The sequence below is a fragment of the Eschrichtius robustus genome, chromosome 6 (genome assembly GCF_028021215.1).
Source record: "Eschrichtius robustus isolate mEscRob2 chromosome 6, mEscRob2.pri, whole genome shotgun sequence".
Classification (NCBI taxonomy): Eukaryota; Metazoa; Chordata; class Mammalia; order Artiodactyla; family Eschrichtiidae; genus Eschrichtius; species Eschrichtius robustus.
This window is the reverse complement of record NC_090829.1, coordinates 66481214-66505275: the sequence shown is the minus strand read 5'-3', so window position 1 is coordinate 66505275 and position 24062 is coordinate 66481214. Positions and strand designations below refer to the sequence as shown.

Here is a 24062-nt window from a genome sequence, read left to right as displayed (position 1 = left end):
CCAGACCCCGGGAAAGCAAAGCGCACTCCCCCTCTTATGTCACCGAATAGCAAATTAGTTCTCAGAATTCCAGAGGCCGAGCTTTGCTACAGCAAAGACGCCGACGTCACAGAGGGGGCGCCCACGTGACGGTGGCGGAGCAGGCTGTACCATCGCCCGGGGGCCGGGGAGGGAGAGCCACCGTCTGGCCCCTCGAGCCTCACACCGAAACCTCCAAACCCGAGACGCCCAGCCTGTGAGGAACCCGAAATATGCCGGACAGTGGGAAAATATTGTGGCTTTGAGGGTTTTTTATGGGCCGGAGCAGGCAAAAGTCGCGGAGAGCTGACACCGAGTCCTCCCCTGCCACGTAGCAGTGGTAAAGCCCGCAGCTCAAATTCCGAGAATTGAGCTCTGTTGATTCTTAGAACTGGGGTTCTTAGAAGTGGTGATGCAAGAAGTTTCTAGGAAAGGCCGGACACCAGGTGATTATTGCTGTTGCTGCCGCCGCTGCTGCTGCTGCTGCCGCCGCCGCCGCCGCTGTTGCCGCTGGTGCCGCTGCCGCCGCCGCTGCTCATGATCATTATTTTACCTTTTAATTCTTTTTTTTCCGCTCTTGCCAAATGCTTTGGCTACAAGTTTCCTATGTGTATCTATTGATGTAAATGTATATATTTATTTATTGTAGCTGTCAGGTGTTAAAATAAATGCCGAAGATTAGTCCCACGTCTCTCCCACTCTAGGATATAGATTTTTATATATTTACTATTTTATTCTTGTTGTCTTTGAGTGAATTGGCCGGTTTGGGGAGGCTTTTGCCACCCTCCCTTGTGCTGTTTTGGTTTTTGAAAAGGAGGTGGAGGAGAGGAAGGAGGGGAATTAGGGGGCGGCCGGAGCAGAAAGGACGAGACAGTGCTTGGGTGGGGGGGTGATTCGGGCAAGTCTGGGGGCTGTCTGGCCCCAGACGGCGGAGAGGACGCGCGCTAGCGCTCTCGCTCTTTCTGCTGCTGCTTGCGTACGGCTTGTGATCTCGCTGGATTCGTTCGGCTGTGTTTTTTCCCTCTTTTCTCGCTTGCAAACTGCCTTCCTTGCTCCCTCGCTCCAGCCTCGCCTTCCCTCCCTCCCTCCTCCTTTCCCTCGCCTCTCCTTCCTTCCCCTCTCCCGTCCTTCTTGGTCACTCCGGGAGGCGAGGAGGGAGGCTGCCCGCTCGCTCGCCCCGCTGGCTCCCTTCCACCGGCCTTGGTCCTCTAGATTCCCTACCTCCGAGCCGAGATTTGGGAGGAAAAATGCAAGCGAACTCCTCGTTTTGTTTTTGTTTTTTGTTTTTCACAAACCCAGTTGAAGTATGGGTTCTACTCTTTCTTTTCAGAGCCGTGATCTTCCTAACGAGATCCGAGTGTCTTGGTGTCCCCTTCCCCTGCGTTTTGGGGGAGGTTTAGCTTGCCTGGGGGCGGGGATGTTGAATACTTTGAAAATTATTCTTTCTTGGTTGCAGTCTAGGGAGTCGGGAAGCCCCGCGCGCTCCCTCTCCCCATCGTGGGGAGAGAAGCTTGTGGCGGGACGGGGATTTGGGGGGGTGGGTGGGAAAGGGGTGCGCGTTTGCACCTGCGGTGCTGTTCAGCGTGCGGGGACTCCGGGAACCTTCGCAGGACGGCCCAGCCAAGCGGGAAGGTGGCGGGATTTCTGGCGGTCGCGGTGTTTGTATTTTGGGCGCTTCGTGACTCGGTGTTAGCTCCCAATGGCTGTTCCTCCGCTTTTCTAAATTTTATTTTTCCCATGGTGCAAGCTTTGTAAAAACAAACAAACAAACAAAAACTGCGGGCCGGAGAGTAGCCGGCGTCAAGGCTTCAGATTTCCCCTTGCACTGGGCGAGGGGAAAAACAAACAGCCCCAGCCCGCGGTCCTACGTGCGAGACCCGGGAGGAGAGAAGGGCAAGCACTTTGTGGCCCCAGCTGGGGGATCTGGCGCGGGAGAAGGGGGCGCGGGCGCGAACGGGAGATCTTTGTGAGTGATTTTGCAAAAACGGATTGCGAGGTTGGTTGGATTTGCAACCTGTGGCTCTCCTCGAGGGAGTAAGAATGCGGGAAGGCGGCGGCGGCGGCGGCCCGGGGCGGGAGTGGGTGGGGAGTTGGAGCCTCGGAAATCGGCTGCGCTGGGGAGCAGCGGGAGCGAGGGGCCACCCCGCTGCCGGATGCAGTGACCGTGGTAAACGTCTTGAGAACTGTGGATTGCGTTGCCTTTATGATGCCGTATTATCTTGGAACTCTGGCCAAAAATGGAACTAGTGTGGCAATAATGAGTTTTAAAAGCTATCCTATGGAAAACAAGTACACAAACCTACAAATTAAAAAAAAAAGCATGAAAAAGACCCTTTTTATGTTGTGCACTCTCTCGAAATGTTTGACTTGGTGGTGGGGGTCCTGACAGCTGAGCCGAAAGAATGACCCCAAAGTGGGTGCTCAAAGTCCAGAGCTGTTACTGGGTCCCTGACCTCTTCTGTGAGCTGGCCATCCCCCCCAGGAAACTGATTTAATCCTTTATGGATTTTTTTGTTCAGTTTATAGTTTCCAGGAGGTAAATCTTGTAATGCTTTGCTCTTTTTCTTTTAAAGTAAAATGTCAGTAGATGCATTTTTTTTACTTAAAAAAAAAAAAAGTAAAAAGAAAAAAAGTGGGGCAGGAGAGAAGGAACCAGGGAAAGGGCTGTTTAGAAATACAGTTTGTGGCTCTGAGCGATGCCACCGGCTTCCTCTACAGAGACTGCCAGTTTCCCTTTTTCTTTGCAAGGTGTGTGTGGTTTTAATAAATAACTTTAAAAAAAAGTAAGAGGGGGGCCCGCAGGATCGGTCAGGAGACAGGTATCTATTTTGCTCATTATTTACTACTAAGAGCCTTTGGCACTGGAACAAAACCTCGTAAATCTGCAACCCAAGTTGAAGTTCATCTGGCCCTAGTCCACCCGCTATTCCTGGAGGTAGCAAACATGAGCTCAGAGGAACGAGGTGAAATCACATTCTTGCTTTAAAATATATGTTTTTTTTTTTTTTTTAAAGGAGAAAAGATATTTGTCTCTGGGGGAGGAGGAAATGGAAAGGGAGTACCAGGAGATGGGCATTCCCTTGCTAAAATGACTGTAGTTGAGTCTTCAGGCCAAAATAGAAACCTGAAGATGGGAAATAGTCCTCCCTCCCCCCACTTATAAATAGAAGGTTCCAATATCCTATTTGGAAGATTTCCAATACTGCAGGCCCAAGCATTGACTGGTTTTAAGGGTCTGTTGGTAGCGACGATAAGGCTAGTAGCTGTTTGTAAAAACCGGGCAACTTGAAGAAGGCAGCTAGAAGTGGGAATTCTCCAATTGGCCATTTCCTCTATGCTCAGTTTTGAAGGGTTCTACCCCTTGCTTTCTTGAAAAGCCTGTCCCATTTTTATTGTGGGTTTGGTTGACAGGAATGGGACTCTAAACTCTTAAGCTGTCGTTTGCTGAGCCTTAAAGAGTTCCAGTTATTGGTTGAGTAAATGGTAGCCATGGCTAGATGTCAAAATTCTTCCTTCCCTCTCTCCTTTGCCGGGTAGCCACACTCACAACCCACTTTGTTGTGAAAAATTTAGCGATTCAGAGGAGGTGGTGCGGCAGCGCCACCCCTCGGTGGGTGAAACTATCTATTTGCAAAAGTCAAATATTTGAAAAATGTTGTGAAATGACCTTATGAGGATTTTTTTTTTCTTTAGGAAGGGGAGATAAAACTAGCTTTTTAAACAAGGACTTTGTAGTTGATCTCTCAAAAGGAGGGAGAAAAGCTAGGATGGTGTCATAATAGGCGAAGTAGTTCGAGTGTGTGTGTGTGTGTGTGTGTGTGTGCGCGCGCGCGCTCTCTCGGGGAGGGTTGCCTGGTTGGCTTTAAGTAGGCGAGTTCTCCTGGCGGAGGTAGCCCCCCTTCCCTCTTGGACTTGACCTCTCAGGGCACCCGAATTCTGCTGTCTGTCTGATATTGAGACAAGGAGGAATGTTTTGGTGTAAAAAACCATAGCGACTGGAAGTCCTGTAGTTTTGCTGGCGGTGAAGATGGTGTATGTGGGGGGTGAGTCGGAGAGGGAGGTTTGTGGATGGACTGGGGCAATGGTAGGCTGATCCGTAGCCGGGTTTGGAGTCCTCTGGGAGTCAAAGTAGTGTGGCGCGTGCCAGTTGCCTGCACTGCGCAACAAGTGGGAAAGCCGCCGCAGTGATCCGAGCGAGGGTGCTGTGTTGTGGGAAAGCTGGCCGGTTTCTCTTCGCCCCACTGGAAGCTAGGAACGGCTCCTCCCAACCCTCCCCGCCTCCCACTCTGAGACGAGAGCCCCACCAAAAGACCAACTCGTCCCCACTCCCCCATCCCCGGCTTAGCCGAGCGCTGTTAAGCCTGCCCTTGGCCTCCAGGACCCCTTTTCTACGTGGGAATCAGTTTATTCCCGACTTTTTTGCTGGTCGACCAGTGTTTGGCAGAAAGCTCTGGTAATGCCGTCGAGTGCCTTCTGCTTTTTGAAGACATGTGCACCTTTTCTTTCTCTCCCCAATACATTCAGCCTTTCGGGCTGGAAGAATCAAGGTATATATAATACATGAACGCAGCTCCAGATACCGCGTTTCGGTTGCTAGAGGCCTGAGCATCGGGAAGAAGGAATTACATCTAGTAAATTAAGTGTTTTCCACCTTTGCCCTATAGAGGCACCCCCCCCCCCTTCCCTTAAGAGACAACAACAGCAAAAAGGTGGAGGGCAGTCGGGTGTGAAAGGCTGTGGTCGCGCGGCGATTTTCGCACGGACCGAGTCCGCCACCTAGTGGTAGGTCCTGGCTGAGTTCCCCTCCTAGGGCAGCGGACCGACCTCGTCACCTACGGGTCCCCAAGTATCCCAACCAGGTGCTAGGACTGACAGAGGGAGGGTACCCTCCAATGAGGATGACACCCAACCTCCAAAGTTTTGGTACGATGGATGAAAATTAGAAAGCCTGCGGATGCTTGCTCCATCCACAGCCACTCAGCGACTGGCATCTGCCCCCGCTAAGAGAACCAAAAAGTACCGGGTTCTGAAAACACGATTTCCCAGTCGCTGTGGCCTCTCCCCCGGAAAAGTCAATAGTGGAGGGATGCCACAGGGGCTCTAGGACATATATCGCTTTACAATTGAGGAAACAGGCCTGATGAGAGGGTTAATGGTGAGTTAGTGACCTAACCGGAACCAGATTTTAAGCTTCTTAATTCCAGGTCAGTGACTTAAAAGTCAAAGGCGAGTTTATCTCCGCCCCTTTGAGTTATCTAAAAGAAAGGAGCAGAAGTCAGAGGGAGCCATGATTTTAACCTCTTAGGTAACCGTTGTTGGAAAGGGTTCCCCAGCTGTCTCCGAGGAATTTGTTTAGAAAGCATGGCCCAAGAGTTTCAGTAACAGACATGAAAAGCCTACGGTAGTGCTCAGGAGTGGGGGGGTCTCAGTTCTTGGGAGGGGGCTGTGTGTGTGTTAGGGCGTGATTAAAGCCCAGTCCCTAGACTTGCAGAGATGCACCTCGCTGCTCCCGAGGCTCGCATTTGGATCCTGAAATAGCTCTCTTCCCCTTCTTTCCAAACTTTGCTTAGTGGCTTGGCGAGAAGTCAATTGTGTGTGTGGGTCCTATGGACAGGCAGAGTGAAATCTACAACAGCTTCTCAGCAAAGTTTTCTTTCTCGGAGCTCAAAATTTAAGATGGCAAACGCGCGACCGCGTGCTGGCGACCCCTAGCGACCGCAGGCGCGCACACCCGCGGGAGAAGCCGTTGTTTCCACCGCCCTGGTCCGCCGGAATCGAGTTCCGCCTCTCCCGCTGCGGGAGCTGTTGGAGGCCGCGTCGGAGAAACGCGCCTCTGTTCTGGTTGGAAACGAATCTGGGGACGTGTTTGAAGAGCGGTCAAGTTTGACTCATCGCTTTCCAAGGACAGTTAGTGCCTTCCATCTTCATTAACGTGAATAAAGACCTTGGCTGACTTCTGTCCAGATCGGATTTTTAAAGGCATTGTTTGCCTGGGGAGATCATGCCTCTCCTCTCTCCCGCCAGACCTTTTGCAAAGGCCGAGCCCAGTCCAGCCAGGATGGCCAAAATATCTTTGCTCGTGGTCTGCTGGCATCGACTGCCGGCCCTTTCTGGAAGGCCGCCACGAGCTGGGCGCCTGGGGAGCGTCCCTTCTGCAGCTCCTCTTCAGATCTTGATGATAAAACACATCCCTCTATTTTATTGCATTTCCTAGAAGCTTGCAGGCTTGCAAGAGCGCTGTTGGCAGGAAGTGTGATAGAAATGAAAGTCAGGACATAATGTCCCTGAACACCTCCTCGGTCACCCAAAGCGGCTGCCGAGGCCACCGCGTTATCAAATTCACTTTCATCTACTGTCTTCCTACCCTCCCGCCCCCCAGCCAAGAGCGCGAGGAGTGTTTCTCCCCCAAAACAAAAACAACTCGGCGGTTTGACCCTACCCCGCCACCTCCAGATCACCATGGCTAGACCCGAGCAGCTAGCTCATTAGCTGAGACGCTGCGGAGAAAGGGAGCGCTCCGGAAGGAGCCCTGATGCTGGTTCCACAGCGGCAGCTCCAGCCTTATTAAAATCCCCCGTCCCTGCCCCTAAAGAGTGCTTTGCACTTCCAGATTCTCCTTTGGACTTCTCAACGAGTTATTGGAGTTATTAGATTACCAATAATCCAAAACCCGAACGGGATATTGAAGGGGGAAGCGCGGAAGGCATTCTCCAAATCGGGAGACTGTGTCTAAACTAGGTCAACGGGAAGGAGGGGCGGGGCGACAAGGAGTTGTCGGTTTTAAGCCTTGATGGAGGGCTCCCTCTAGTGTTAGGCAGCGGTAAAACATGATTAGGTTTGAGCCAGTCCCGGAACCACGGGACTCCTAATTTCCAATAAGTGCATTTACCTAATTTTAGCTTCCCTTCCTAGATTCTCATCCCATCCCATATTAAATTTCATGCTTCGCTTTCACCTTTATCCCACCGGGCGAAGGGATGAGAAAGTGGGATTTTATGAAGCCAAAGAGGCCCAGTCTTTACTGACCCCGCCTCCGCTGCTGATGCGATGCGCGGCGCACTGTGACGCTACCCGCCAGTTTTAGGAGTGGACTGCGGCCTTACGGGTTGCATCTTTCGCGCCCCCTACTCCCCACCTCCCGGCCCCCAAAAGTGCCTCTCGGAGCCCGATACTGAGACCGATTAGGCGATGGCGCCCAGGGATTATAATTCCGAGGAAGGCCACGGGAAGGCGAGGCCACCTTGGAGCGCGCCCATGAACGCGATAGGGTTTGCGCCCAGGCCCCTGCCGAATCCCGACCTTTTCTCCATGGTTTCGGAGAAATCGGATTCGGAAATTCCGAAATCTGGCCAGGTTCGGCCTGACAGCTCCTATTCTAAAGATCTTAGGCGGAAACCGAGCCGAGCTGGGTTCGCCTTCTTGCCAACGTAGGCGGAAGGGGCTTTCGGTTTAGTTTTCCTCCAACTCGGCTGGGGCGCGCTGGATGGAGACCCTCAGTCCTCGGGACTCCATCTTTTTGACCTTGAGGCCTCGCCTAACCACTCCCTTTAAAACAGGGGGAGGGGCGGGGGGCAAGCAAAATGAGAGAAAGAGAGAGAAAAAAAGACACACCAGGCAAACACCGGAATTCGGCAACTTGAAGTCATGAAATAAGCCTGGGATTGGACTCGAAATCCTGGGTTCTAGACTAGCTGTGCCTGACTGTCCCTATTTATAAAATTGTTATGGGGAAGGGGTTGAACTAGTGAACTATAGGAGTCCAGGACCGGGAGCGGACGAGGTATTTAGGGGAAAGTGTGCCGTATTCCTCGCAAGCCTCCTCCCCGGGCGCCCACCCCCTCCGCCAACCTCGCCGGGTGAATCCCCGGCGGCCCGCGCGGCGCAGGCTGCGATCCTGGCGGCCGTCCGGGCCGGCAGCTTCCTGGAAAGTTACTTCTCGTTGGAGCCGGCGATAGGCAGAGAGTGTTCTTTGAAATCCGCTGAGTTGAGATCGACTACGTTCCGGGAATGAGAGGGTTGTGCCATTCCCCTCACTGCCCCCTGCCTTGACGGCGTAACAGGAAAAAAAAAAAAAAAAAAAAGAAAGAAAAAAGGCACACATAATGTTCGTTACCGAGGTGCACGAAAAGTTTTTTTTGAATGTAACCAAATTAAGGGCTGCCACCGGGGTACCGCCGGGCCTCCGCCGCGCCTGCGGGGGATTCGAGGTGGACGGGCCGCGGTGTGGGCAGCACGCCCGGGGGTGGGCGGTCCCTGGCAGACAGGTACGGTGTGATGGGGGTGGGGGAATCTGCGGATCTGCGCGGGCTTGCCTTGGCGGCAGGGCTCGAGTTTGTGCCCTTGTGTGTGAGCAAGAGACGGGGGCTGCCTCTGGAGGCGGGAGGAAAAGGCTGGGGTCTTTCATATTGGCTGGCTTTGCTCTCCTCACCTCTTGTCTCTCTCCCTCTCCTTTCTGCTGTCTTCTTTCTCTTTGACTTTTTTTTTTTTTGGGAGGGGGAGTTCCCTCTTTTTTTCTTCTTCAAACCCTTTAAAGGATCTGCCTTCTCAAGGTGCCTCATTGAAAATACACAGGGAAAGCGCCAAAGGAGAGAACGTGTGTGGGGTGGAAAAGACCATGTTTAGCTCTCACTTGGTGGTTTCCGCGACTGGGGCTGGCTGGGGTGGGGAGAGTCCACGTCTGGGCCCTTGCAGATGTCAGTTTCTCCTTGACAGCTCTGCTGTCTTGGTTGTTTCTGTGGAATGAGTCTTGTGTTTGGCATTGGTGGGATGGCCGAAGCTAGGAGACGGGGTTTGTCCCGGGCTTTGCTTGGAATTAGTTCTGAGATCTTGGGCAAGACATCCCCTGGAGCCTCAGTGTCGTCCCAGGAAATGGGGGCTGTTATTGTTATCAGCCACAATAATGGATGGGAAAGAGCTGAGTGGTCCCGAAAAACAAACCAGATGCTGTAGTGCTCCCACACCTGCAGCATCTAGAGGGCGGCAGCGTTGCCCACACCCACTGTAACCCACATACTCACTAGTTGTGGGGCTCCGAAGACAAAGCTAGCTGAGAAAGGAGTGGACTTAATAAGGACAGGGGCCTTAGTGTATGCGCATTGTTTTTGGTCAAGCCAGGCTGAGAGGTTTACAGTGGAAAGTGCCCAGCCTAGGGCCTGGCTGACAGTGAACCCAGGGGAATTGTTTTGTTTGTTTGTTTCATTCCGCATCTGGAGTGAGTCATTGCCACTTGTCAAGGTGAAATGGCAAATCTGGGCTTCCTGTGGTTCCAAAAGTCTGTGACTGGAAATCCACAGGCAAGATGGTGTTTGAAGCTTGTTCCAGGGCAGCCTTAGGTATTCCAGAAGGGTTGAGGGATCTCTTCCATGGGGGAAGAGGGGAAGGTTTATAAATAAACCTCACATGTGTCTTCAGCATTCGTTTTCCAAGGAGACCATCGTCGGACTTTGGTTAGGACCCATTCAGTGTATCTCTCTTTGCCCATCTTGAGTTAGAATGGGGAGAGGAGGAAATAAATAGGTTCTTTTGTCTTTTTCTATCCTCTCCCTTCCCCCATTTCCTTCCCCTGTCCCCACTCACTCACATGCACACATTAACCTTGAAGCCGATGAGATTGAGTGACTGGCACTTGGGACCACAGAGAAATGTCAGAGTGTTTGGTTACAGACTCAAGGAAACCTCTCATTTTAGAGTGCTCATTTGGTAAGACTCAGCAGCCTGGAATGGGGGCAAAGTGCTTGTGTGAGGGAAGGAACTTAAAAATGAGATTCACCCACATCAGGGTGCTGTCTTGCATGTTCTACAGCACGTAGGCTGATTTGGAAAGGGAACAGGAATTTAAGCCAGAAGACCTAGGGCCAGGTCACTCACCGTTTATGTGGCCCAATATGACCTCCCTGGCCTCGGGCCCCTTTTCCCGGAAGATAACTCTAAAGGGCTACACTTTAAAAGAAGTCGTGCATGGGGGGGGGGGTGGTTTCAAATATTGTTTTGTTTTGCAGCCCACATGTGATCGTAAATGAGAGTCTTTTACCTATGCTTTAAATTATTTTGTTTTAGAGAAACCAATTTGGAAAGGGTCCATATTTCCTAAGCGCTTCCTGGCCAGGTCTCACTCAAACCACACAGTTAAATCTTTCACCAGCAGGGGGAAGCACAAACTTGGAAGTTTGTAGCCCTGTATCTGGTCTTAGACCCAAGAGGGATGGGAGGGGAGATTTCAACAAAGGAGAGAAGAGTAGATATACCATCTCAGGTTGTATTCTGCAGATTCCTTATTCCGTCTTAAGTGTTTCAGCTAGTCAGGAAATACTGCCTAGCTGTTTGTCCGGAGCAAGCCACTTGAACCCAAGTCTCAGTTTTGTCATCAGTGAAATAGGGATAAAGATGTTGACCCTGTTGGCCTTGTGGAATCATTCTAGGCCTTGAAAGATAATATTTTAGCAGTTTTTGAAAAGCATCCAGAGTTTTTGTGCCCCTGAAGGATCATTCTCATTAGCAGTGAAAGAATCACTTTTATTAATTTTTTCTTTCCCATAAACTCAAGGGCCTTTGGATGGCATACATTTTTTACTCTGAGAGAGGAAATAAATGTGTCTATGTATATGTAATTAATGTATGAAATTGTATTCCCAGTACTCAGGGTAAAAACATTATTATCGCATGGCTTTGGATGCCCGTTGTTTCCGTAAGAGCCGAGCTGGAAAAAATGTTTGCTAGCTTGTGGTAAAACCGCACCAGCTGGCAGGCTGCAGCTATCAAAGTAAAACTAAATATGTGTGTCCTAAAATAAGACTATAGTGGACAATCTTACATTCATTAAATCAATTTCTGTTTGCTTTTTCTCTTCCCTGCAGGTTTTAAGCAAAATTTTGGACTGTGAATCAAGGCATTGGGTAAGTAAATTGAATTATATGCTTTACAGTTTTGTGGACAAACTTTTTTTTAATTTGCCAACGCATGTGTCTCTGTGAGTGGTGCCACTTTTCATTAGATGAGATAAAAGAGAGCCAATTGCCTGTCCGTCACACCCAGCCCCCACCCCTTTGCCCCTGCATTCAACTGTCTTAACACTGTGTGCGATCACTCATCCCCTTACTCGTTTCTTGGTTCACATTAATTTAGCCACCTACGATACACGAGCAAGGCGCTAGGTGCTCAGGATACAGTCAGACAATCCTGAAGCCTAGCAGGGGAGAGACAGATGGTGGCTGGGATAATGAAATGAGATGCCGATGAGAATAGCTACGATTTTTGAGAATCTACTGTGGACCAGGCACGTATCTCTAAGTTTTACAACCGCATAGGAATTACTACTCCCATTTTGGGAAACTGAAGCCCAGAAACCGTAAAACAACTTGCTCCAAGTCACACAGCCTGCAAAAGGTATGGCCCATGCGCTAACCTTCAAAGCATGCTTTCTCTCCCCTGTCACACACTCACTGCCTCTCAATGCTGGCAGCATGTTTGGTATGTGGACAGAACATTCAACAAATATTCATTCCCTTCCTCTTTCCCCAATAGGGTTTTCTGTTAACAAGTTGGTTAAAGATTATTAGCTCATTGTACAGACATGAAGAGTAATGCCCAGAGATGGGCCGTGAATTGTTCAAAAGCAAACACAAGGGAGCAGGCTAAGCCGCCTGCTCTCACACTCCTGGTAAGAAAGAAACAGGTTCTGGAGGACTAACAGGATTCTGACCTTTTCTTTCAGGTGAAGAAAAAAAATGGCCTCGCCGGCTGACAGCTGTATCCAGTTCACCCGCCATGCCAGTGACGTTCTTCTCAACCTTAATCGCCTCCGGAGCCGCGACATCTTGACGGATGTTGTCATAGTGGTGAGCCGGGAGCAGTTCCGAGCCCATAAGACGGTCCTCATGGCCTGCAGGTGAGGGGTCTGGAAGCGGAAGGCGGACGCTGGATATAAGGGGAGCGATGGTGCCGGCTGCCAGTGTGGAGCGCGGAGGCCTCTGGCTGTGTTTGGGATCATATCTCATTTTTCTCCAGATCTCCAGCGCATGGCCTGGCAGAGTGGGTTCCCAGGAAGCAAACGAATGAGCACACTTTCAGAAAAGAAAGAGTTTCCGTTCTGTGGGGATAGAGGGAGAAGAAATCATATACTGTCTCCAGAAGAGATGTGTTTTGGGCAAACATGGAGACTAACTTCAGTGAACCAGTGAAAAAATGAAAAGTGATAGCGAGTTTTAAAATATTTTAAGCAAGTTAATTTGAGATCTTTTGCTCTTTTTTTCTGTGACTGTGTTTATTTATACCATGACTATATTTCTATGGGTGTTTCAGAGCATATGTAAGTTGGTGTAAGTGAGCTGGCTAATTCTTCATACTTGTCAAGTATTTCAAATGTTCAGAGCAATTTATGTTACAGCACCTCCCTGGATCTCCATAGTGGCCTGTGTTATGGATGGCACGATTAGCTTCATTTCATAGATCATAGAATGAAGACATTCATAGGTGAACTGATGTAGAGCCAGGGATTTTGATTGCTAGTAGAGGACTTATTCAACATCTACAACAAGCACCTTTGTTTTAAATAGTGGAGAGGTTTATATAGAGAGAAAAATAATAGCTAACGCTAACCGAATGCTTACTACGTGCCAGGCATCAATCTGTCCCCTTTACATTCTCATTCTTGCCACAGGCCTGTAAGGGAGACACTCTTGTTTCTGCTTTGCAGAGAAGGAAACCAGGGTGCAGAGAAGTGAAGTCTCTTACCCAAGGTTGCCTAGCTACCTACTGGGTGAAGTCTAGCTCACTTCTGGCAACACGCTCAGAAAGAGTAGAATCCAGATGACAGTCCAGAATTCTGGCCTCTCACTGAGTGCTCTTTCCTCTACCAGATATCATGGTACCTGGAGGCATGGCTTGACACTGACTTGGCTCTCCTAGGAGTATTGACCTTGTGATAGTCTATGGACTTCTAGAAAATCAGTAAACTGTAGATGTAGGCATCATTTTATTTGTCATCAATACCTAATTTGCTTCTAAAAAAATACAATAAGATTTTAAAAATAAGGATAATTTGGTGGAACAAGAAAAGAAATGCTTATCCCAAAGATATAGACTCAAAATAGTTACTGCAAATGAGTGCTAAATTTAGCTCTGGTAAGCTGTGCAGTTAAGACCAAAAGAATACAGGTTCTGTGACTTTGTGAAAATCACTTGACCTCTTTGATCTTAGTTTCCCCATTTGTAAAGGGAGAGAAGGATAGAATCTGCCTTGCAAGGTTGTGAGGAGCACGGGATAGCGTATGTAAAGTGTGTAATGACTCTCTGGGATTTAGTAAATTCTCCATAAATGGCAGCTATTATTAATTGCCATGGAAGCTCTGAAGCTAGGTCCAGGGGAGAGGGGCTGAGCGTCCGTGCTGACTGTAATTGATAACAGTTTCTATGTGTCTGTTATAGTGAGACATTTCTTTGTTTTACAGTGGCCTGTTCTACAGCATCTTCACAGACCAGCTGAAATGCAACCTCAGTGTGATCAACCTGGATCCTGAGATCAACCCGGAGGGGTTCTGCATCCTCCTGGACTTCATGTACACGTCTCGGCTCAATCTGCGGGAGGGCAACATCATGGCCGTGATGGCCACAGCTATGTACCTGCAGATGGAGCATGTTGTGGACACTTGCCGGAAGTTCATCAAGGCCAGGTGAGCTGCCGCCCAGATGGAAGCCTTGGAGATGGAAGGGATCAGACAGGGTCAGAAACGCTTGATAATGCTTGCATGCAGAAAAGATAATCCACTGTGATATGCCACAGCCTACCTTTCCACTGCTTTTGCACACTCCTGCTACCTAGGTATGCCGTGTGCATCCCCACTTCTTGCTTCCTTCCATTCACTTGATAGACCCTTTCCTCCCACCCATCCTGCAAGACCACACCTGGATGCCAGCTTCTTCACAGACGTTTGTGCAGTTATCACTTTGCTGTTTCCTCAGCTCTTCAGCTGTGTCTGAAAGCCTTTTGCCTGTCTTTTAGGCTTTGCCTCTGTTTTCACTATTTGCATACATGTTTTGGTTCTCCTTTAGGCTTCCACTGTAACTATTTACATATGCCCCTTAGTTCCCCCACCAGACTGTGGGCTGCTTTACTCATCTTTTATGTCACCCTGCTCCTACTAGAGAGAACATTTATTGAATTAAATTGGGTTCACTGGGTCTAGCCCCCTACCTGAGGGCTGGTAAGACATGACTATCACGGAAAGATGAGGAACCTGAGAGCCAAAGAAGGGAAGAGCTTTGCTAAGTGGGACAGAGACTTGGGCCTTGACTTCTGTAGAACCGTTTGATTCAGCTACTCCAGGGTAATTGCATCCCTTCTCAGACAGAAAGGTTTCCAGCCTCTGTTTGAACATCTCCAGGAGCCAGGAACTCAGTGTTCCCAGAGCCATGCCATGCAGTTCTCCCTTGGATAGGAGAGTTGAAATCTTCTTTACGGCAAGTTGAAATCCGGCTCCCTTCACCTTCACTCCCTGGTTCTAGCTCTGTTAACTGCGGTCAGACTGAGCTGGCCTATTTTTCACCCACATAATGTCCCTTCAAGTATACGCAGCTTGAGCTCTTTGTCTCCTGTGGGTGATAATGGTGGCAAGATCATCATTATGAATGCTTTCTCTGGGTCAGGCCTTGCGCTTGGAGCGTTCAGTAACTTGCTCCCGGTCACAGAGCTGCTAAGTGGCACAGCGGAGACTGGAAACCAGGTCTGGCGGCTGCAGAGCCAGGGCTTCCTACGCTGGCACGTGCTGCCTGTTCTCCAAAGTAAACTTCCCCACGGCTCCAGGCAGTATGTAGAGCGAGTCCCTTCTTCACAGGGCACCAGTATGACAATGACCCTCCAAACATGTGGCACCAACATCGTTTAAATTCTTCCCTCCCTGAAGCTCAGTTTCCAGGTGTGTAAAATGGAGACAGTAATTCCTGATCTACATCCCTTCTGTAAGGATGAAATAAGATAAGGACTCTGACAGCTTTATATTCTATAACATTTGAATAATTATAGATTCATGCGTATGTATACATATGGGACTTAAACATACAAAATCACGTCTAAACAGGCACTGATTGTGTGGGTAACTCCCTTCCCTTCTCTGGGCTTTGTTTCCCCAGCTGTGGGCTAGATTGCTAGACTTTTAGCGGAACTGCCTTGTAACTGCAAGTGTTTCCCTACTCCAGGGCCACATCGCCCATGTCTGGCTGACTCAAGTGCAAATGTGGTTTCATAGACCAGTGTCACTTGGAAGGTTCTGATTTGGAGGCCGGGGTCTTCTCTCTTTTTGCTCCTGCAGTGAAGCAGAGATGGTCCCTGCCATTAAGCCTCCCCGTGAAGACTTCCTGAACAGCCGGATACTGATGCCCCAAGACATCATGGCCTATCGGGGCCGGGAGGTGGTGGAGAACAGCCTGCCCCTGAGGGGCGCCCCTGGCTGTGAGAGCAGAGCCTTTGCCCCCAGCCTGTACAACGGCCTGTCCACGCCGCCAGCCTCGTACCCCGTGTACGGCCACCTTCCGGTCAGCAGCTTCCTCTTCTCCGACGAGGAACTGCGGGACGCCCGGATGCCTGTGGCCAACCCCTTCCCCAAGGAGCGGACCCTCCCCTGCGACAGCGCCAGGCCAGTCCCCAGTGAGTACAGTCGGCCGGCCATGGAGCTGTCCCCCACTGTGGGCCACAACAATGTGTACTCACCCAAGGAGGCAGCCCTGGAGGAGGCACGGAGTGACATGCACTACAGTGTGGCCGAGGGCCCCAAGCCTGCCGCCCCCTCGGCCCGGAGCGCCCCATACTTCGCCTGTGACAAGGCCGGCAAAGAGGAAGAGAGGCCCTCGTCGGAGGATGAGATTGCCCTGCATTTCGAGCCGCCCAATGCACCCCTGAACCGGAAGGGTCTGGTTAGCCCGCAGAGCCCCCAGAAGTCCGACTGCCAGCCCAACTCTCCCACGGAGTCCTGCAGCAGCAAGAACGCCTGCATCCTCCAGACCTCCGGGTCCCCTCCGGCCAAAAGCCCCACTGACCCCAAAGCCTGCAACTGGAAGAAGTACAAGTTCATCGTGCTCAACAGCCTCAACCAGAATGCCAAACCAGAGGGGCCCGAGCAGGCCGAGCTGGGCCGCCTTTCCCCTCGAGCCTACACTGCCCCGCCGGCCTGCCAGCCGCCCATGGAGCCCGAGACCCTTGACCTCCAGTCCCCAACTAAGCTCAGCACCAATGGGGAGGACTCCACCATCCCACAGGCCAGCAGGCTCAATAACATCGTCAACAGGTGATTTCAGAGGCAGTCCGGACCTGGGGTCGGGGCTTACCTGGGCAGGGTTCTGGGGTCACTTCTGATGGATGCAGGGGGCTGTGTTCTGCTCTTGCCTGAAATGCTGAGCACATTGGAGGTATGGGCCAAGGCCTATTGATTGAACTGGCCTAAGTAAGGAAGGACCTTAAGCTTCGGTATATTTTCACAGAGAGAGAGAGAATTCCCCTCCATGGCAGATAAGCATTCCAAGAATCCCAAGCTCCTGCAATCTCTGCGGCAGGGGGGAGTCCTCTTACTTGCCTTGGACCGCGGGGAGGCTGTGGACTGTGGCACTGAGGGGAGGAAACTGGGCCCGGGAGTGGAGTTCGGGCTCAGTGTGGCCCCCGGGAGTGGAGTTTGGGCTCAGTGTGGCCCCCGTCCATGATCTCGATGTGTCTGCTATTTGGAGGGAGGCTTGGGGACAAATAACTCTGTGGCTCCAGATTCCAAGTGGCCTCTGGGCTGCCCTGAGCACAGGGAGGAGGGGATGCACAAAGGCCAGGCAGAGCGCCCTGCCCTGCTCCAGCTGCTGAGGCCCTTTCCTCCTCCCCACAGGTCCCTGACCGGCTCCCCACGCAGCAGCAGTGAGAGCCACTCTCCGCTCTACCTGCACGCCCCCAAGTGCACGTCCTGTGGCTCTCAGTCCCCGCAGCACGCAGAGATGTGCCTCCACGCCACTGGCCCCACGTTCCCCGAGGAGCTGGGAGAGACCCAGTCCGAGTACTCAGATTCCAGCTGTGGTGAGTTCCTCCCCCTCCCTCCCCTGGCCTCTGCCTCTGCTCCACAGGCCTTGTGTTTCCATTTTATTTACGCTGTTGTCATTGATTGGGAGAAGCCCCTGGCTGGAAGTCCGTTGGCATTTAAATCACCAACCCATAGTCCCACTCTTGACCTCGTAGGGAACTAGGCTGACCAAAGCAAGGGATGGGGAATTTGAGTTAATCTGGGGGACTACAGAAGGACCACACAGCCCTTTCAGCTTCCTTCCAGCAAAGTTGGCTGTGGGGCTGGCCATAACTAGCTCCCGGAGCCTTCTCAGGCCATCTGGACCCAAACTGATTGGTGTGCATGTTGGTTCACCCTGCTAGGCTGTACATTCTAGAAGGAGAAGCATCCGGCCTTATTCATGCTTGCATTTCCCATCGGGCCTAGTGAGTCTAGCACAGAGTAGGCACTCAGTTTTTGTCAACTGAATTCGATTAGTTGAACTGATTATTAATTGAAGTTTCTGGATAGTGTGTGACTGGCCCCCCCAGTTTTTACCTCTTCCTCCAGCTCTGTCTGTAGCAGGATGGCCCAGTGATACCTCTTCAGGGGTAAACCACCATGGTATGTCATTTCCAAATTGTTAAAACAAAAGAGAAAATTAGTTATTTACACTGAGAGGCTTGGCACAGGGTCATGGACCGATAGTTGGGAGAGCAGGGACTGTCCCCTCCTGGCCCCGTGGCCATTTGCCTTTGCCCCACACTCCAGTTCCTTCTCTCTGGGCCTCTGTTTCTACTTCCACCATCATCTTTGGTCTCCCTATCTCAGAACTGTTTGGGAGACATGAAGTCCAGATAGGTGCAAGGGTGACCATGGTCATCGTTAATTCCTCCTTCGATGACCTCAAAGTATCTTTGACTTTGATTCATATCTTACATTCCTATGATGCTTTATGTTATACAACGTGCTCCTGAGAGGTAGGCAGGACAGGGGTTTATTATCCTGATTTTGGAGATAGAGACACAGACAGAGGCTGTCTTACCCAAGGGCTTCTGGGTATGAATGTAAGTAGAACTATGACCTGATAAAGAAAGTCAGTCCTCAGAGCTCTCGAGAGAAGGAAGTGCCAAGCTTTCCTCAAGCTGGCGCAGGCCATGTGGGTACCTGTGGGTTTGAGTTTCCCTCCTATACCTTAATATTCAAATCTGTCTCCTTTCTCCTCCACGATCGAGACTCTAAACGCTAAGAAAAAGAGAATCCGCACAGGCCCTTTGCTCTGGGCTCCCGTGAACACTGGGCAGACAGGGCACTGGGGGCTCAGTTTGGCCCTGGGGGTAGCTCTGGAGGAGGGAGGCCTCGGAGCCCTACCTCCCTTCCTTGTGGTTCTGACGCTGGTGCCCCCTCCCACCCTCCAACAGAGAATGGGGCCTTCTTCTGCAATGAGTGTGACTGCCGCTTTTCTGAGGAGGCCTCCCTCAAGAGGCATATGCTGCAGACCCACAGTGACAAACCCTACAAGTGTGACCGCTGCCAGGCCTCCTTTCGCTACAAGGGCAACCTCGCCAGCCACAAGACCGTCCACACGGGTATGGCCCTGTACACCCTGCCCGCATTCCCCCGAGCTCACCAGGGTTCCCCAGGGGCAGGACGGGGAGAGCGTTCTCGAGAAAGCAGTGTAGGGCCTTGGCGCCCGGTGGGGTGAGGCAGGGAGCAGGTGCTGTCCTGGCCTGAGTGCGGGCCTAGCCCTGTCACGCCTTTGCTTAGTGACCCAGACACTCCCTGCATCCTTTGTCTTTCCTCTGACATGCTCTGTCTTGCTTCTCCACCTTTGCTGGGGTCAGAAGTGTTAATCCCACTGTACAGGGGAAGAAACTTTGGCTGAGAGGGGCAAAGTCGATTCGGTTTTTATAAATCAGAAAAACGCTACAGGCCTCTTGATTCCCTCTGAGGGCTTGTTCCTTATCAACTCACATTCCTTTCCCAGGTAGCGCCTAATAACCTGATTGTTGTCCAAAGTTGACTCTCTCCTGGTATTTTAAATGGGTCTGTTATCCCAGAAACTTTCCATGAAGGAAGGCTCGGCCCTTCTATTGGTTTCCTCTGTCTGAGCAGCTACTCCAACTCGGGCCGCAGCTCTCTTGCAAATGGAATCCAGCTGTAGTTGCCACAAGCGGAAAAGCATGTTTGTTCTCAAAGAGAGAAACTAGAGCGGCCTGATTGTGTCTCTCTGGGGAGTGGGTTGATGACTGAATCAGTCTTACCCGAGGGAAGATCTGGAAGAGCCTTCCCAGGTCATCTAAACTCACCCCTCGGGTTCCAGAGAGGGAAACTGAGGCCCAGAGAAGGAGAGTGACATGTCCACATCCCACAGTTATATAATCCCAATGAAAAGGCTGGTTCTTGGAACCTCGCTCCCTCCTTGTCCCACGCCCTGCGTCGTTTCCCTCCCTCCACGTCACCACCTGCTTCTTGACCCTGGGCGTGGGCAGGCAAGGTGTGCTGGTGCGTGTGTAAGAGAGGGCTGGCAGGCGGGGGTGGCCAACCCCTGACGCCTCTCTCTGACATCTTCCAAGGGAAAGAAAGCCAAAGTGGCCCCAGGAAGGGCAGCTTGCTTTGAAATCCAGGGCCCGGGGACTGTGGAGACGTCTGCTGAGTGTGGCTTGCCTTTTCCCCTTCTCTCGGTGACAGGTGAGAAACCCTATCGCTGTAACATCTGCGGGGCCCAGTTCAACCGGCCAGCCAACCTGAAAACCCACACCCGAATTCACTCCGGAGAGAAGCCCTACAAGTGTGAAACGTGCGGAGCCAGATTTGTCCAGGTAAGTAGAGGGCGTGGGGAAGGACCCTAACCCCGGGTGCCGCTGAGAGGCTGCGGGGTGTCTGTAGCCCACCCCGGCAGAGCCTCTCAGTTCGCTCTTTGCTCTTCTGCGCAGGTGGCCCACCTCCGTGCCCACGTGCTCATCCACACTGGCGAGAAGCCCTATCCCTGTGAAATCTGTGGCACCCGTTTCCGGCACCTTCAGACTCTGAAGAGCCACCTGCGAATCCACACGGGAGAGAAACCTTACCATGTACGTTAGCCTCTCGTGGCTGCTGGCTGGCCTGGGACGGGTGGGGAGGTGGAGGGCTGAGGCCGCAGGACTGTTTGCTCTAATCTCAGGCACGCAGTGGGATGACCACTGAACTCTAATGGTCCTAAGACCTGGATTTAGGCCTGATTTTCAAAGACAATCAGCTTGACCTTGGCCTGAGTCTCAGTTTGCTCATCTTTAAAGTGGGGATGTTGGCTAGGTAGTCTGGGCCTTAGGAAAGAGGTCTGGATTGTGAATACATAGATATCGGAGTCATTCGTTCATTCCACAGTCGCTTATTGAGTGCTTCCAACACGGCCCTAAACTGGGCTAGATGTCTACTTCAGAGGAGCTAAGGTGTTTGAGAAGGAGCAGTCAATAGAGTAGGAGGAGACCCAGAAGAATGTGGTGATACAAGGGAAAAAAACCGAGAAAAGGCAATTGCAGGTGACCAGCAGCAAAAGGCCATGATCAGGCCATAGGAATCACAGTGTTCTAGGGCAGGGTCTCAGCCAGCTATGGCTTGTGGGCTAATTTTTGAAATTCCATGAGCTAAGAATGGTTTTTATACTTTCAAATGGCTTAAAAAAAAGATCAAAAGAATAATATTTTGTGACATACAACGTCCACAAATAAGGTTTTGTTGGCACACAGCCAGACTCACTTGTTTACGTATGTCTCTGGCCTCTTTCACACTACAGTGCAGAGCTGAGTAGTTGTGTCAGAGAATATCAGGCCCACAAAGTGTAAAATATTTACTGTCTGGCTCTTTACAGAAACAGTTTGCCGATCTCTGCTGTAAAGGGGAAAGATCCTGGCCAGGTAGCTGAGATATCTGGGTTCTTATTCCAGCTTTGACAGTGACCCTTTTTAGGGCTGTGGGCAAACCCTGACCCTCTCACTGGGCCACAGTTTTCTTTCTCTATGAAATAGTGAAGATGCTGTAGATGAGCAGTTTTCAAACTGTGCTCTTTTCAATCATTGAGGTTCTGCAACCCCGCAGGGCAGGACTGGAATGAGACAGCAGCAGTCTCTTTCCCTTTCCAGTTTCCATTTAATTTGAAAAAAGAGTCCCATGGTTTACAGGTGTGGAAACTACTGTTATAGATGAGGCTGGCTTTGCTGAGTTTATGGCATCGCTCTAGGTCTTGATGGGCACAAGGACGAATGAATGAATCGTTAACCCGTATCGCAAATGTTAACCTGAAAAGGTGGTTATTTTCATTCAGTTGTTTATCAGTCCTTGAGTGAATATCTTCTTACTTGCTTTTGTTCTTGGGCGAATTAATCATCTTCTCAGTACCTTAATTTCCTCATCTGTAAAATTAGCCTGATATTAACACCTACCTCATGGAGTTGTATTAAATTAAAGGATTCCCTGAAGTGTTCAGAACAGTGCTTGGCCCATAGTGAGAGTCCAATACATATTTGCTGTTTCAGTTATTCTCTGGATGTTTAGATGCACAGGAATGTCAGAGTTAAGAGTGACCTTCAAGTATATTGACTCGGTCCCTTACAGAAGGAAAAGCCAAGGCTCAGGGAGAAATGCCGCACTCAGGACGCACAGCAGTGGGTGCCATAGATATGAGGGGCCCTTGTCTCCCAAGACCGGGGCTCTTTCTACTCACTGCCTGCCCATTTAATTTGTTTCTTTTTCTAAATTTATTTCCATTTTTATTTTAAAACATATTCTCTATATGAACATATTTTATTACACTTTTATTAGGGGATAGTTTTAGATCTATAGAAAAGTTGCAAAAATAGTATGGAGAGTTCCCATGTGCACCCAGTTTCCCCTGTTGCTAACGTCCTATTACTAGGGTACATTCATCACAACTAATGAACCCATTCTGGTATGTTATTTTTAACTGAAGTCTATACTTTATTTGGGTTTTCTTAGTTTTTACCTAAAATGTTTTTCTGTTCCAGGATTGCATCAGGTTACCCCATTACATTTAGTCATCCATTTTACTTTTAAAGAACTTTCCCACTAAAACCATTATCATCCATTCATTGAATCAAAGCAAGAAACAGCTGTACTTGCTAATGCCTTGTTAGCTGATCCGAGGTATACACACTAACTTAAAGGAATATAACTGCATTTTAAAAGCATATCCTAGATTCCAGAATTTTCATGAATTCAGACGGTTCTAATCCATTTATCCAAATATGTTCAGATTTATTGCATAATTGTCTGAGGTATATTCTATTAGGAACTGGGAAGATTACAAGGCTTAGTAAGAAGTGATCACCACCATCAAAGGATTCCCTACCTGAGAAGGATGCCTAATGCATGGGATGGCATTACATGGCAAGGCTAGAAATCTTACAGAAGTCAAAGGAAAGAGGGATTATTTTCATCCTTGAGGGATTCAGGAAAGCCTTAAAAATTTGGGGAGTCTGCATCGGAACTGCATTTTTGGTTTAGACTTGAACTTGTGGAGCTGAAGCAGGGAAATGCATCTCAAGCAGGGTAAAAGCATGACCAACACTTTGGAAAGCAAGGAAGGGACATTTGTACACAACTTACTTGTCCCTTAGCAGAAGCCAGAATTCATGTGGGTTCTCAAACTGGCCTTCCAGAGGGAAGAGCTGCCCCATCCCTTGAAGGGAGAATCTCCTTCTCAAGGTCCTTGAGTAATCACGTTTCTTGAGTTGATGACTAACAGTTTGCCTCTGGTTCTCTTCCAGTGTGAGAAATGTAACCTGCATTTCCGTCACAAAAGCCAGCTGCGTCTTCACTTGCGCCAGAAGCACGGTGCCATTACCAACACCAAGGTGCAATACCGTGTGTCCGCCACTGACCTGCCCCCGGAGCTCCCCAAAGCCTGCTGAAGCATGGAGTGTTGATGCTTTCCATTCGAGCCCCTTCTCAGAATCTACCCAAAGGATACTGTAACACTTTACCATGTTCATCCCATGATGTAGTGCCTCTTTCATCCACTAGTGCAAATCATAGCTGGGGGAGTGGGGGGTGGGTGGGGGAGGGGCGGGGGGAGGGGGAGCCAAGGCCGCTCCCCTCCCCAACTGCCGTAAAACATTAAGAAAATAATACTGCTTCTTCTCCTATGTGTAAGGCGAACCATGTCAGCAAAAAGCAAAATCATTTTATATATCAAAGCTGGGGGAGTATGCAAAAGTTCTGACTTGACTTAGTCTGCAAAATGAGGAATGTATATGTTTTGTGGGATCAGATGTTTCTTTTGTATGTAAATGTGCATTCTTTTAAAAGAAGAGACTTCGGTATGTTATCAAAGAGAGGGCTTTAATTTTTTTAACCAAAGGTGAAGGAATATATGGCAGAGTTGTAAATATATAAATATATATATATATAAAATAAATATATATAAACCTAAAAAAGATATATTAAAAATATAAAACTGCGTTAAAGGCTCGATTTTGTATCTGCAGGCAGACACGGATCTGAGAATCTTTATTGAGAAAGAGCACTTAAGAGAATATTTTAAGTATTGCATCTGTATAAGTAAGAAAATATTTTGTCTAAAATGCCTCAGTGTATTTGTATTTTTTTGCAAGTGAAGGTTTACAATTTACAAAGTGTGTATTAAAAAAAAAAAGAACAAAAAAAGCTGCGGAAGGAAAAATGTGTAGTTTTGTTCTAGTTTTCGGTTTGTATATACCTGTACAACGTGTCCTACGGTGCCTTTTTTTCATGGAAGTTTTCAACGGGGAACGACCGCACCATCCCTTTTGGAAGTGTAGGCAGACACAGGGACTTGGAGTTCTCACTAACTAAGCTCTCTTTGGGAATGTTTGTCTCATCCCATTCTGCGTCATGCTTGTGTTATAACTACTCCGGAGACAGGGTTTGGCTGTGTCTAAACTGCATTACTGAGTTGTAAAATATAGCTGTACAAATACAAGAATAAAATGTTGAAAAGTCAATTCGGTTTGTTCTGGGATTTTTTTCCTTGTGCCGGAATTGAGACTTGGATATCTGAGTCTG

General features: G+C 49.7%; 1 protein-coding gene across 3 annotated transcripts; it reads left to right on the top strand.

Moving 5' to 3' along the window:
- The first annotated feature begins 414 nt into the window (after positions 1 to 414).
- On the top strand, positions 415 to 23055 carry BCL6 (BCL6 transcription repressor). 3 transcript variants are annotated; one of them, XM_068546432.1, is made up of 10 exons: positions 415 to 464; positions 10872 to 10910; positions 11729 to 11902; positions 13464 to 13685; positions 15321 to 16292; positions 16872 to 17056; positions 18443 to 18610; positions 19713 to 19843; positions 19958 to 20095; positions 22787 to 23055. In XM_068546432.1, the coding sequence occupies exons 3-10, from the start codon at positions 11742 to 11744 to the stop codon at positions 22928 to 22930; spliced, it is 2121 nt and encodes a 706-aa protein (XP_068402533.1). In that variant the 5' UTR covers positions 415 to 464; positions 10872 to 10910; positions 11729 to 11741; the 3' UTR covers positions 22931 to 23055. The 3 variants fall into 3 exon arrangements, with proteins under 3 accessions (XP_068402533.1, XP_068402535.1, XP_068402534.1); XM_068546433.1 differs by lacking the exon at positions 415 to 464 and adding an exon at positions 2112 to 9717; XM_068546434.1 differs by lacking the exon at positions 18443 to 18610.
- The last annotated feature ends 1007 nt before the right edge of the window (positions 23056 to 24062 follow it).